Raw genomic sequence first — 13560 nt, forward strand, 5'->3', positions numbered from 1 at the left:
TGGTTTGAGTGAATCTTCCCCAGGAACACAAAACTTATTGTAAGGTCAGGCGTTTTGTTGTTTTTTTAGGGTTTGCGTCAAGCAAATTCATCATGAAATCAGCACACAAATTAGTCTTTTTACATTTACATTACATTTTATAGGATGTTGTTGTTCTGCATTAAACTCCCCATCATTCTGCTTAGTTTTCTTGTTTTTATCCCATTCAAAATATTTAGTCTTTGTTCATTTTCTTATTGGACTAAGATAATTTACAATTATTCATGAGATAACGATGGATATGTTTTTCTAAATAAAGCAGACATTAATTTCACCAAGACGCACAAAGACCCGGAGTTACAATCTAATACCTTTCTGGTTTGTTACACTGTTACACCATAAATGGCCCCTGGTATCTTTAACATCACAAAATTAGTTTTTCTATCATAGAAACCAAAGATGGATATAAGTGTTATTGAAAAATTATATTTTTCTTTTCAGTATAATCCATACTGAGGTCACAATCTGCTGTGAAGTTGTTTTAATCCCAGTTTAAAGTTTCTCTGTTCAGTATCAGTAACTCAGGCCTGCAGGAGGATTTCCTGTTATCACAGCTGTGTTTAGAAAAGCTTCATCTCTTCAGCTATGAAGGTTCAAATGAAGCCACTGACTGTTGGGTCAGTTGGTCTCTAAAGTGGCTCTTAGGTGTGCGTATGTGATGAACTGATGACCTTTCCAGGAAGTACCCCGCCTCTCACCCAATGACTGCTGGAGATATTCGCCAGCCCCCATGTTCCTGCAGAGGATAAGACAATGGATGGATGGATAACTCAACTGCAGTTCCAGGTAGTTTCAGTTTAGCTTAATTATAAACATGAAGCTGTTAGAATCCTGTGTTGTTTTGAGGTTTGTTTATTCTGTATTCATTAGTGTCTCTTTATTATATTAGTTTATTCCCTGTTTTACTTTAGTTCAGTCCTTCCTTGATGATTCTAGTTTATTATGTTCCTTAGGTTTAGTTATTCTTTAGTGCTTCTCTTTCTCTCTCCTCACACCTGCAACCTGTTTCTAATCAGCTGCTTATCTGCTCCTTGTTCAATAATCAATCATCCCAGTTTATATTCAACTCATTCTCAGTTACTCCTTGCTGGATCCTCCTGGGTAAACCGTCTCTCCCCTGGTTTACCCTGCCGATGTTTTCCCTTGGATTTATGTTTTTATTCTTCTCTGGCTCCCTACGTTCTTCTTTGTTTTTTGTAAGTTCTGATCATTTTTTATGAAAACATTCCTCATCTGCCTCATCTACCACATCTGCATTTGGGTCCACCATCAAACACAGACATCGTGACAGCACTTAAAAAAACTAAAAATAGCTTTTCCTCTGCTTTATTTTAACTTGTGGGTGAATCTGAGTTTCAAGTATTTTTTCCTCTCAGCATCTGTGCAGCTGTGGCACAGCAGTAAACTGGTTTTCCTTGTTTGTTTTCTGGACACACCTGCAGGTGAAGGTGACCTCAGCGCTCACCAAGGAATCGCTCCTTTCCACAGGGACGCATTAGGAAATTACCCAGGTCACCCACAGACTGTCGGCATGCAGAGAGATGACATATTTTCCCGCTGCATCAGGTAACATTTGAAGTTCAGTTGTGTAGATTTTTCTGGGTTCAGGTCTGCATCGTTTTACCAATCGGTCAAAGCTGTTCCGATCAGTCCATCCTGTCTTTATCAAAGAAAAGAATCATGTTTCCTGTCTGGTCGTCCTCACCTTCAGCCCTGCTGTTTCTGCAAACCCCTGAAATAAATCAGTGTGTGCTGCTGTTATAAAAAGCCTCCTCACATGTGCAGCCATGACCTCTCTCCAGACTCCGTTAGCACGGCCGGTGAAGCCGTCCGACAAGCGCGCGCCGTCATATAAAATCACAACTGATGGAAACTGCGACGTGGCGTAACGGCGGGCTCGTTAGAATGCGTGGTGAAGATTGTAATCACACGCTCGATGCGCTCATGATTCACTGTCAGGGTGTCTTTACGATGTTTTCAAAGGGAAGCAGCACAAACAATGACTGCGCCTTAGTTTCCTGCCTTAATGGAGGCGATTATTCATGTGTGGAGCTGCAGGTTTGAAGACGGGTTTGCCAGAGACAAAATAAGACGCGGTCGACCTCAGGAACTGAAGATTTTCCACACAGACAGACATTTGGATCATGTTTGTTCCTGTTCCCGAAAGGATGAACATAAATTTTGCTTTGGGTTGTTTTTCTTGTTTCACTTTAAAAACGTAATCTAAAGTGGTTCTGAGTTGGCCGTGAAAAAACCCGACATATTTTAATATTAACTGATGAAAACATTAAAGAGGCGGTAATATGTCATTTCTAGGCACATTTTATAGCATAATAAAGTAACTGTTGCCTTCATTTGTTATAAAAATGCTGCATATGTCAAATATGACTTAAAACAAATTTGACATTGTAATTTAACGCCATGGGATTGGGTCTCTGTCTCTTTAAAAAGCTGTGACTCTTTCTGAAACTTCACCTTCAGGAAGTCATCATGACCTGGCGGCTATTTTAACCCTTTAGCCACATTTATACCAGCATTGCACTGGGAAGTAGCTCCTATAATGATCTCATTAAATGCTCAGTTCCGCCAAGGGTTTGCTAATTGCTCCTGGCTAGTCTGAAGGAGCTGAGTGGGGGAGTACGTCTCGAAGGCGGAGCTAAGTCCACCCAGACATTTTGCACAGCTGAATGGTTGCAGTGGAGATAAAGGATTTCTCAAACATGCGTGAAACAATCAAAGCAGCACTTCAGGTTTGATTTTGATGAGGGAACAACTTTAATAATATGATATAAAGCTAAAAAAAAAGATTTTAAATTTTACTGTTCCTTTAAAAGTATCGACATGTTGGCCAACCTGCTTCTCCTTTATCCTTGACAATATTTTGCCACTAAAAAAGATTATTGAAGACAGAATGTTGCAGGCTGTTGGTTGACAATTTTTGCTTAATGACACATAAGAATAATTATGGTTCATCACAGCCGACAGTGTTTCAGCAGTTTTCAGATTTCTGGCGGAATTACTTAATCTCATATGTTCTATGTCATTATTTTTGTTGTTGGATTTTGCTATCAGGTAAAAGTTTAAATCAGACAAATACATCTTCATTATATTCTGTGACTGGAGGCTAGTTGCTACTGCTAATTAGCTGCTAATTAACTCTTGCTAGCTAGCTTACCAGAGGGTTCTGTCTTTTTGCGTCTGTCTTGCCACTGACTCATGTTTGATGCTGCATCCATTCTGTGCAAAAAGGCACTACTAATGAAGTATGCAATAGTTTTTGGAAATTTCGGACATGCTGTAGATTTTAAACTTCATTCATAGTGGTCTTAAAAAGTGTAAAAACTGAGTAAAAACAGATAAAACAGAAGATTACAAAGTGAAAAATATAGATTTAAGATGTGTTTCTTCATTTAAGTTTCGCAAACTTTCAGATGTGTGAACTCTGTCGTCGTTTTATATTTACTTTGGACCTCTGTCTGCTGATTGGCTCTCTGCTTGGTTCCTATTGGTTGTTTGGAAACCGAGCACTTCCAGGTTCCCTCCCTCCGTCGTCACATTGAGCCAAACGTCACTAACCTTCATGCACCGCCGCACGTGGCCGGCTCTAATGTGACTAATGTGGGAGGGGTCGCGCGGCGGATCGCAGTTCGGGCGGTCGGGGGGCTTCGGATTCCTGCTGCTGCTGCAGTAAAACAAACAATGAACGTCCTAGAAAGCCAGCTCTTATTTTTAGGGTCTGACGGGGTTTTACGTAACGGATCACCACAGCAAGAATAGCTCCATCAATCACTGGAGTGGCAGCGTCCGAACACTCTGGGAACGCTGGGATCAGAAAGACGAGACCAACTGGGAGGCCCCTGGTGTGAAATTAGGGCTGGGCGAGTAATAAAAAGTCACATTTACTGTCATAAATAAGTGCAAATATTGCAAATATTTCCAAATTAGCAGCACAAAAACCTTGATTTTTATTGCAAAAAAATCACAAAAACAATCGTGAAATTCTGGAGGAACTGAAAAGATGTTCAGTAATATTATTTAATTTTAAGAAATGGATTTAAGAAACTGTTTTTAGCAGGTTTTATGAATACATTCTGGCACAACCGGCCCTTTAAGAGCATTCGCGATCTTGATTTGGCCCAAAACGAAAATGAGTTTGGCACACCGTTATAGATTATGGGAAAAATCTCTTATGATCGTTTAAATAATCTGGTGTTTCAACTTGTACTTTTTCAACAATGTTTTGAATGTATTGACTTAAAACAGCTCCTATATTTTGCTAAAAAGTTACTTATGACTTAGTTTTGTCTAGTTTGATGGTTTTGATGTATTTGAAATAGAAACAAAAATAAAATGCATTGTAAGATTTTGTGTTTTGGCAGCTCAAGTAAACCAAAACCAGCTCTGAGTGAAATCTACAGACCATAAAGAAGAAGAGAAGTCGATAATTGACAGATTGAATGATTTGTAGCAGCGTGCGGTGAGCTGCAGGATGGGTTTTCTTATCACTGCGTGTCCTTGTTTGACTCGGTTCTGGTTTTATCTGCGGGCTTCAAGCAGCCGCAGCAGGACGCTGCAAGGTGAGCTGAAATAAAGCGCTGCTGCTGACCTGAGTGGTTATTATTCACCCTGCATGGAGGTAAAAAAGCTGCCTGACGCCGCTGCTGCCCCGTCATCACCTTCACATACATCATCCCGCTTTTCACATTAGCGGAGCAGTTAAAGGTAATTCCAGCGCTGCATCACGGCCGCAGCGACTAACTGAGTCCGGCTTATCGCTGCCGTCTTCTGCCGCCGAGCGGGAAGAAGAAATAAGGTCCAAAGGAGAATTAATTCTCAGCCTCGCTCCTTCAGCGGGCGAGGAAGAGGAGGAGACTGCCGGTATCCGTGGCAACCTGGGGCAGACCTCCCTGGGATGGATGCTGAGTGGCAGAGATTGACCTGCCACATCCCACCGCAGCCAGGAAGTTTCTGCTTTCAGCTCACAAACAAAGCATAAAAACGTGCTTCCCTGGCACTGAAAAACTTTAACTTTTCATTTGTGATTTCTGTTATGTTCAGTTTCCTGTTAAACTGCGATGCACCGATACCTGAGGTTCATCATCAGCCGACAGAAAAACAGCTGAACTGACTTAAAACATTTTGTTTCTTAAACTCAGGACATAAATGTACTGAATTATAAATTTATTTGCTAATTGTCTTCAGTCAGAGGCTTCTTGAAATCCACTGTAACACAGATTCCTGCAAACAGCCATCACTATTAATTGTGATTGGAATATCTTAACACATTTTCTGTAAAATGATTTAAGGAAATCAGGAGTTTTACATTTAGACTTGTTTGATGTCTAAATCAAAAGGATTTAATTACTAAGAGAATCATGAATTAGTCAAATATTACCACATTTTTAAAAATCATCTGGCCAATAATTCTCTTTTTATGAGATAAAAGTTTATACATTCTGTTTTTAATTAAAGTTTTCCAACAGGAAATATTACCAACATTTAATAACTCTTATTTTATTAATAATTATTGTCAATAAACTAAACTAAGCAATGTAAAATAATTCAAATGAAGTTGAAAAGAACAATAGATTTGTCAAACATGTAAAAATAAACTACAACAAACCTTTGAAATGGTTCAGAAAGTGAAATTATAAATTCTAAAACATAATTTAAAATAGATACTAAGCACAAAGCGTAGAATCAGACTGAATAGATTGGGCCTTGCGGATCGGCCACATTGTTCGGGTCTTTGTTCTGCTGTCTGATCGTTATTGGCTTCTCGTTTTTGTTGAATTTGCTACCGTGGTAAAAGCATGCAGCCATGCAGAGTTTTTATTCGCGCTCTGAAATGTTTCAGGGATGAAAAATAACAGTTTCCTCTGCTGCACTGAACCTTTCACCATCCGAACTTTGTTCTGTTGTCTTCCTTTTTGATTAATTAAATAAATCATTTAATTAATTTTGATTATATGCAGTGCTTTTTTTTATTTTTACTCGAAACTCCCAGCTATTAAATAGAAGAAGATATGAATATTTTTCTTTGTTTCTGCTGGAAGTTGGTGCAGAATGACAGGAAAGAAGGCAATTATTGCAATTACCCGCAGTGAGATAACCCCAGTCAGAGGCAATTATAACGAGGTAGCAGACACACAACCCTCCGATCACAGCGGCACTGAGTATTTCCTCTGAGACGCAGAGCGCAGGTCCTTTAATGTCACTTCTGAACAGTTTTCCTCATTAACTGTTTTATTTGACCAGATTTTTCCATCTCCTGCTGCATCATGCTCAGGGAAAAACTGCTGATTTTTACCCTGTTTGTTGAGTTCCTTTTAAATAGTTGGAAAAACAGTTGTGATCTTCTTTTTCACAAGGAAAACTCTCATCCATCCGTTCGTCCATGTGGCTTTTGTTTCTTTCCGTATTCCAGAGTCGGTATTTTCTGGAATCAGCTCTACAGCTGCAAATCTTTTGGGTTTTTAACAACTTTACACATCAAGAAACTGAAATTCAGTTCTTTGTTCTTTGCAAAGTAATTCAAACTCAGTCAGATGAAGTGAATAATACATATGAAAACCGATTTTACCAATCAGATGTTGGCAGTCGGGTTACATTTACTCCAGGTGTGTCAAACTCATTTTTGTTTTTGGCCAAAATGAATTGATAAAATTTGTTCACAAACTATTAAAATATCAATGAATTCTTATAATTCATTGATATTTCAGTCCCTCCAGGATTTTGTGATACATGTAGATTTTTTGCAATAAAAATCAAAATGTTTGTGATTCTAATTTGGAAATATTTGCAATATTTGCTCTTATTTATGACAATAAATGTGACTTTTTATTACTTTCTATATAGATCTGACATCAGTTAAGGCGGAGGCAGCTGTTTAATGCAACTAAAGTTTTTGACAATTTTTGACCCCCAACTTCCAATCCTGACTCAAATGCCAATATTTTTACATTTATTCCAGTCACCTGAGATTCAAATTTTAATGAAGCAACTTTATTTATATTCAATAAATCTTTTGAAAACAATCACCCAGGTTTATTCCACTTCACGTATTTGCACTTTTTTGCGTTGATTCGCCAAAGATACTTTTAAGTTTATGGTTGAAATGTGACAAAATGTGAACACCTTTGCGCTGCTCTGTGTCTTTATGAGAATCATAATCCAGTATCCGGAGACTCAACTCTCTGGTGAAAATATTGACAAACGGTGCTGCAGGATGGAGAAAATTTGCACCAGAAATCACTTGGAAACACTCAAGAACTGAAAAGATTTAAACATGACTAAGATAGAAACATTAAGATAATATTCCAACAAGAAGACAGATGGAAGACAGATGAATATGGAAACCAGAACTCCCATTAAATAACTTTTTTCTGAATGAAAGTAATCTCTTTGGTTCAGACCGACTCAGGTGGATTAGCTCCAGCTCAGAGGCTGAGCTGCAAGCTGCACTAATTATCTCATAAGTGTCTCCATAGTGAAGCTGGGCAGAAGGTCACACTGACAGGCGGAGCTGGATGAGGTACGACCCAAATGGACCCGGTTAATTAGAACTCATTTGTTCTAGAGAAAAACATCAAATGATCTGCTGGGAAGTTTTAGCTTCTTAAAACAATTAATTTATTTACTGCCAATAAAACCAAAGCAGAAAACATTCAAAGTTTCCAAGGTTCAGTGAATGCAACAGGATGTGAAGCTGATGTTGGTTGGAGATGCAGTTGGAAACTCTGTGGGTTAAATCCAAGATGGCGCACTAACTTTGAGGGCCATTCAGGCCTGATTGGATGTTTAGTGACAGATTTTCTGAATTGCTTTCTGCTTTTCAAAGTAAGAGGTTGTTTTTCAAAACTTTCAGGTGCTTTTCTGGAATTTAGACGTTAATTTTCTGAACTTACCCGACACTTTCTCAGAAGTGAGACTCAAACATTTTAACAGATGTTGTGTAGAAATTGTTGTCCTTGAACTGGTCCAAACCTGGCTGGTTTGTTTTTCCTGTACTTCTGATAACAACGTCACATTTTGTACCGTAAGGTCAGGATCTAGACTCTTTGTGTTCCTGTTTATAGATGGTCAGTTTGTACACAGAGGACCTATCAGAGGTGACCTAAGTCCTCCGCAGCGATGCAGCATGCAGAGGAGGAGTGCATCAAACATGTAGTTCAAGGTCTTTAAGGGAGGAATCACTTGGAGCAGAACGACTGCTGACTGCTCCGCAAATATCCCACGTATCCCAATGACAGTTTATCGAGCGGATCATAGAGAAACGTATTGAATGGTCCCCTCAGGTCACAGTTCTTCGCCCTTTGTGCTAGCTCTGACGTTCAGGACTTCCTGTGGTCTCTTGCAGCTGAAACTTGCACTTTCTGTCCTCTCTTGAGCAGTTTTTGCGTCACCATGTAAGGAATTTTTATCCCTGAAATGTTTTCTTTTTCTCGCTCAGTAGAATGACCTTGAAGTTCTTTTGCTCCTCGCTGAATACATATTTTGCTTTTTGCTGCCTGTCATTGAACACAAAAAGCCTTTAATAGGTGACTCCAATACACAGTGCATTTGTGCTCTATTATCAAACAGATTGTTTTGTCTGAACCAATCATTATTGAGCTGGTTCCAGTATTCTTGGTGACTTTCAGAAACACCAGACCAGATATATCCAACTCTAGTCCACCGTCCTGCAACACTTATTGATTCCAGAGGGAAATTAAATAAAGTATTTTTGAATTTGAATTTTTACACCTAATAGTCCAGTGGATTTGGTTTGGTTGAGGACCAAAATTGCTAAATTTGTTACGTTTTCAGCTGCTGTGGTTCTCTTTCATGGTGCAACCAAACACATTGAGGAACTTGTTCCCCTCCTCGCCTGTAGGGGCGCTGCACCAAGAATTACTGAAGAAAACAACATGAAGCCTCTGAAGAAAACACTGATCGCAACTTCCTTCTTCCCCAAATGTAAATGAGAATGAAATGGCGTCAGATTTTACATGATTTCTCTTCGGTTTTTGGTAGAAGACCATGAGACATTTTTTTCTGATGATAAAATAAGCCAACATATTAGATTCACTTCAGTCACAGTTTCTGCTTGGTTTGAGCTAGAAGAGTTGATTTATTTGTGGGAAAAAGGAAAAGTTAGAAGCTGTAAATCATAATGGCGTTTGTGCTTGGCATTGTGGGTAATGTAGGCAAGCAGAATGTCTGACTGATGAGCCGTAGCTGCGTCTGGTGATGAGCAGCGTTTGTCTTTCTGTGTTTGCTGCTGCTGATGGACAGCTGGCCGGGCAGAGGAGCAGAGTGATGAAGGGTTGGTAATAAATGGAGGAGTTTGTGGCCAAACAGAACATGAAGGTTTATGATGCCGAGTCGGGAGGAGGAGGATGATGTATGGAGGCTTTTATTGTCACGCAGTCAAATCGTTTTACGCTGGAGAGGACGGAGAGTCTTCGGATGGGGGACTCCGCGTCCTTGTCAAGGACCTAATTACGTGCAGCTGAAGTGGAGGGAGGGGGGATAACACTGAGACCTCATTTTATTTCCTGCACTGATCCTGGGGGACAACTCAGCATTTTGCCTTTTAAAACCAGCCTTTGTCTTTGGTACAGAAAACAAAAACACACATTTGTCTGATCTGATTAACTGATTCTCACATCAGCTTTAATTAAACACTAATGGTTCCCCTTTAAATGCTCTCATAAAACTGACAGATTTAGTTTTTGATTTTTGTCTCACTTACTTACATTTTACCCAAAATAAAACACATTTTACGGGCGGCCATCTCGTTTGACAAGCATTTTTTTTTATAGCTTCTGTTTATTTGAACTTTGAATTCATGTCAACTCTGTGATGTAATACTAGAGCCAGGCTATGATTGTTAATTTCTTTGTAATTAGGAGAATAAGGTAGTAATTCTCCAGGAACACCTGCACAAAAAATAACAAAAAATAAAACAAGGAACGTTGAGCAACTTGTGAAGTTATACTTTGGTAAAACCTTTGCAGATAATATTTAATAAATTGATCTTTTAGGACATCAGCATCAAATAATTAACAATAGCTGCACTTTGAAACAATCATGCAAGCAACTGTTTGGAAGAAAGAACTGCATTGAATGAAGTGATGAGAAGCTTTTTTCTCATTAAACAATTTTTAAAAGAAATTTTCTGGTAAAATTTCCATGATTGAAATAAAAGCCACGTCTTCAGAATATTTTCCTTCATCTGTAATTCTGTTTCTAGGAAAGAAAGCAAGAACATTTTTTATTAAAATTATTAATCTACGACGCAATGTTAGGGCAATAAGTTATGAGAAGAAAGGCAAAATATTATTATGAGAATTGTAATTGATTATTTATTCTTGTATTTTATATATTTTTGTTTTACTGTATTAAAAATTGGATCTGATATAAAAAAAACCCTAACATTATATTTTTAATCCATGCCACCCATAACCCAAAAGAACACAGAGGCCCGACTTACATTTGCCAAAACAACACATCCTCAGGAAAAATGTTCTACAGTCTGAAAATGAGGTTTTAGAGTGGCCTAGTCAAAGTCTGGATTTGAATTTAGTTGCGATTCTGTGGTATTCATGCTGGAAAACCCTTCAATGTGGCTGAATTGAAACAAGCTGATGCAAAAACCCGCCTGTAGCTGTTTGTCCCTGTTTCCCTGAGGCTGCAGCTCAGGTGCAGCCAGGTGTCTGCTGCCTTCAAGCGGCGCAGTAATTCACAGCGACATGCTGTCATGCATATGAGCAGAGGGAGGTTAAATAACAGCAGATGTATGACGCCACTAATGGGAAGCCTTTAGCACAACAATTATCATCTAATTTTATCTCTGCGCCTCTGGCTGCCTGTTGCTACTACTGAGGCGACTGTGACTCAGCGCTGAGCCGCTTAATTGGTTCTGTCACCAAACTTATTGTCAACATTTGTAATGTTTGGCCCAAAATGTGGAGCAAATTCAAACTATTTATATCATCTTAATATCAGCGTCTTCATTTCCGCAAAACTCACACACAGCTGTCAGAAATATTAATAACTCGTCCTCTAATAGAGCTGCTGCTAATATTTATGATTAAAATCTAATGTGATTTTTTTTTTCATGTTAATTTAATCTGTTCTGAAGTTTAATCAAACAGATTTAACCAAACTGATTTTTCTCATCTGGAACCCTTTTGAGATATCAAATTTAAGAATAATTATAAAAATACATGATTAAAATCATAACTGGTGAAATTAAAGAGCACCTTTAACAAACACGCCTTATTAAAGTGTTTCTGTTCAGTTTTAGTACAATAACGTGTTTTTCTGGACAATAAATTGTCCCAGAATTATTGTGATGATCAATAATATTGTTGGTTTGAGGCACCGAAAATCTGTTCACTTAAAGACCAATAAACTTTAATTTTGTAAAGTTAACACTTGAAGATGTTTTGCACATCCAAAATAAAACACAACAGCCAAAAACAACAACAACAAAAACGCACACAACAGAAACCATAAATAAAATGTTTTACGGCGTCTTTGTAAACAAAATTATCATTATAAAAATATTATTGTTCATCATCATTTATTTTAATTTTTCATGTAATTAATTGTTCAGTAAGTTGGGTTTGTGGCATCAACTAACTCACTCTTTGGTTGCCTAGCAACACCCTGCTGAGTGAGATGCGCAGCAGCAGTTTCAGGTTTCACAATAAATTTTGCCGGATGATAAATTCTTCCAGATTTTATCGCAATAAAAGATAATATTGTCATTTTCAAATCACCTTCATGTAATATAATGGTATTAATGACCTAATAACGTTTATCACAGGTCAATAAACTTTGATTTCTTTCAAAGTCTGGAAATGGAATCAAACCCTGAGAATGGAAACGTTTTAAATATCCAAAATAAATAAACAAACCAACAGAAACAACAAATAAAATGCATTTTGAAGAATCTGCAAACAAAATATTCCTTTAACAAAAGTTGACATTAAGCCACCAGAATGAAGACTTTTTATCAGCCAGTTTTTGGTAGGAAGAGAGAAAATTGATGAATGACACAGATGGAAATTATTGAGCTTGTTTCAATCTATCGTGTGATTAATTGATTTATTTATTATGACAGGCCTCGATTCACCACTGTGCCTCATTACAGCTTAAAAATAAATGAAAAAAAACAACTTGGATGAAACAGAAAGGTTTGGCAGTATTTCAAATCTTTAAAACAATAATAAATAATTATTGCTATTGACTGATATGAAACACTGATGTCGTGATAAGTTTTTCAGCCGTAGTTTGAACATCGAGACGATTTGTGGTTTGATTGTAAGTTAAAAGTTTCTCAGTTAGTTCAATGAAGCCAGAAGTCCTACGGCCCCCGAACGCCTCGGCAGCTTCCTCAGCTCTTCGTAGGTGTGACCAGCAGGCTGACGGGTGGAGGACAACAGGTGCAGCATGCGCTCAGTCCTCTAAGTTTAGACTCCCACAACTCCCAGCAGCACCAGCGCAGCATTCCCGTCGCTGCGGGGAAAACAATGTGCCGGCTCGGGTGACAGATCTTGGAAAGCCTCTCCCTCCACCGTGTGACACCTCCGGCCTGCCGGTTGTTGCAAAACAAAAGTCCTCCTCGCTTTCATGTAAGCATGTAAACATTTACCGTCAGAGAAAACTGGAGTGAAACAAGAAACGGAGCAAATGTGTAGAAATATCCTGAAGATAAATCTGCCTGACTGACTCAACAGAGCGTTACAGCGCCACCAGCAGGTTAAAGTTGGACGTGGACTGCTGAATGTTATTCCAATGATAAAAACTAAAAATATGTTTAAATTCTACTTTTAATTTTATAAAGATGTGAATCATTTTAAAATGAAACACAGTGTCAATATTTAATAAAAATAATAACACTCCATCCATCCATCCATCCATCCATCCATCCATCCATCCATCCATCCATCCATCCATCCATCCATCCATCCATCCAGTCATCCATCATCCATCCATCCATCCATCCAATCATCCATCCATCCCATCCATCCATCCATCATCCATCCATCCATCCATCCATCCATCATCCATCCATCCATCCATCCATCCAATCATCCATCCATCAATCCATCCAGTCATCCATCATCCAGTCATCCATCATCCATCCATCCATCCATCCATCCAATCATCCATCCATCCATCCATCCATCCATCCAATCATCCATCCATCCAGTCATCCATCATCCATCCATCCATCCATCCATCCAATCATCCATCCATCCATCCATCCAATCATTCAATTATCCATCCATCCATCCATCCATCCATCCATCCATCCAATCATCCAATTATCCATCCATCCATCCATCATCCATCCATCCAATCATCCATCCATCCAGTCATCCATCATCCATCCATCCATCCAATCATCCATCCATCCATCCATCCATCCATCCATCCATCCATCCATCCATCCAATCATCCATCCATCCAGTCATCCATCCATCCAATCATCCATCCATCCATCCATCCATCCATCCATCCATC

At 38.7% G+C, this 13560-nt stretch overlaps 1 protein-coding gene across 6 annotated transcripts in view; it reads left to right on the forward strand.

The window, feature by feature from the left end:
- The window catches only part of LOC129352880 (rho GTPase-activating protein 8-like), a 101050-nt gene that overhangs the window by 56763 nt on the left and 30727 nt on the right, over positions 1-13560 (forward strand). For 5 of the 6 annotated variants that reach the window (XM_055022077.1, XM_055022080.1, XM_055022079.1 and 2 more), the window contains 2 exons: positions 719-825; positions 1482-1605. In XM_055022077.1, coding sequence (XP_054878052.1) covers positions 1581-1605 — 25 coding nt within the window. In that variant the 5' untranslated portion in view covers positions 719-825; positions 1482-1580. The remainder of the gene's footprint in view (positions 1-718; positions 826-1481; positions 1606-13560) is intronic. The other variant, XM_055022078.1, reaches the window with a different exon arrangement.

Source organism: Poeciliopsis prolifica, unplaced genomic scaffold (genome assembly GCF_027474105.1).
Source record: "Poeciliopsis prolifica strain line A6 unplaced genomic scaffold, Auburn_PproV2 SCAFFOLD081, whole genome shotgun sequence".
Classification (NCBI taxonomy): Eukaryota; Metazoa; Chordata; class Actinopteri; order Cyprinodontiformes; family Poeciliidae; genus Poeciliopsis; species Poeciliopsis prolifica.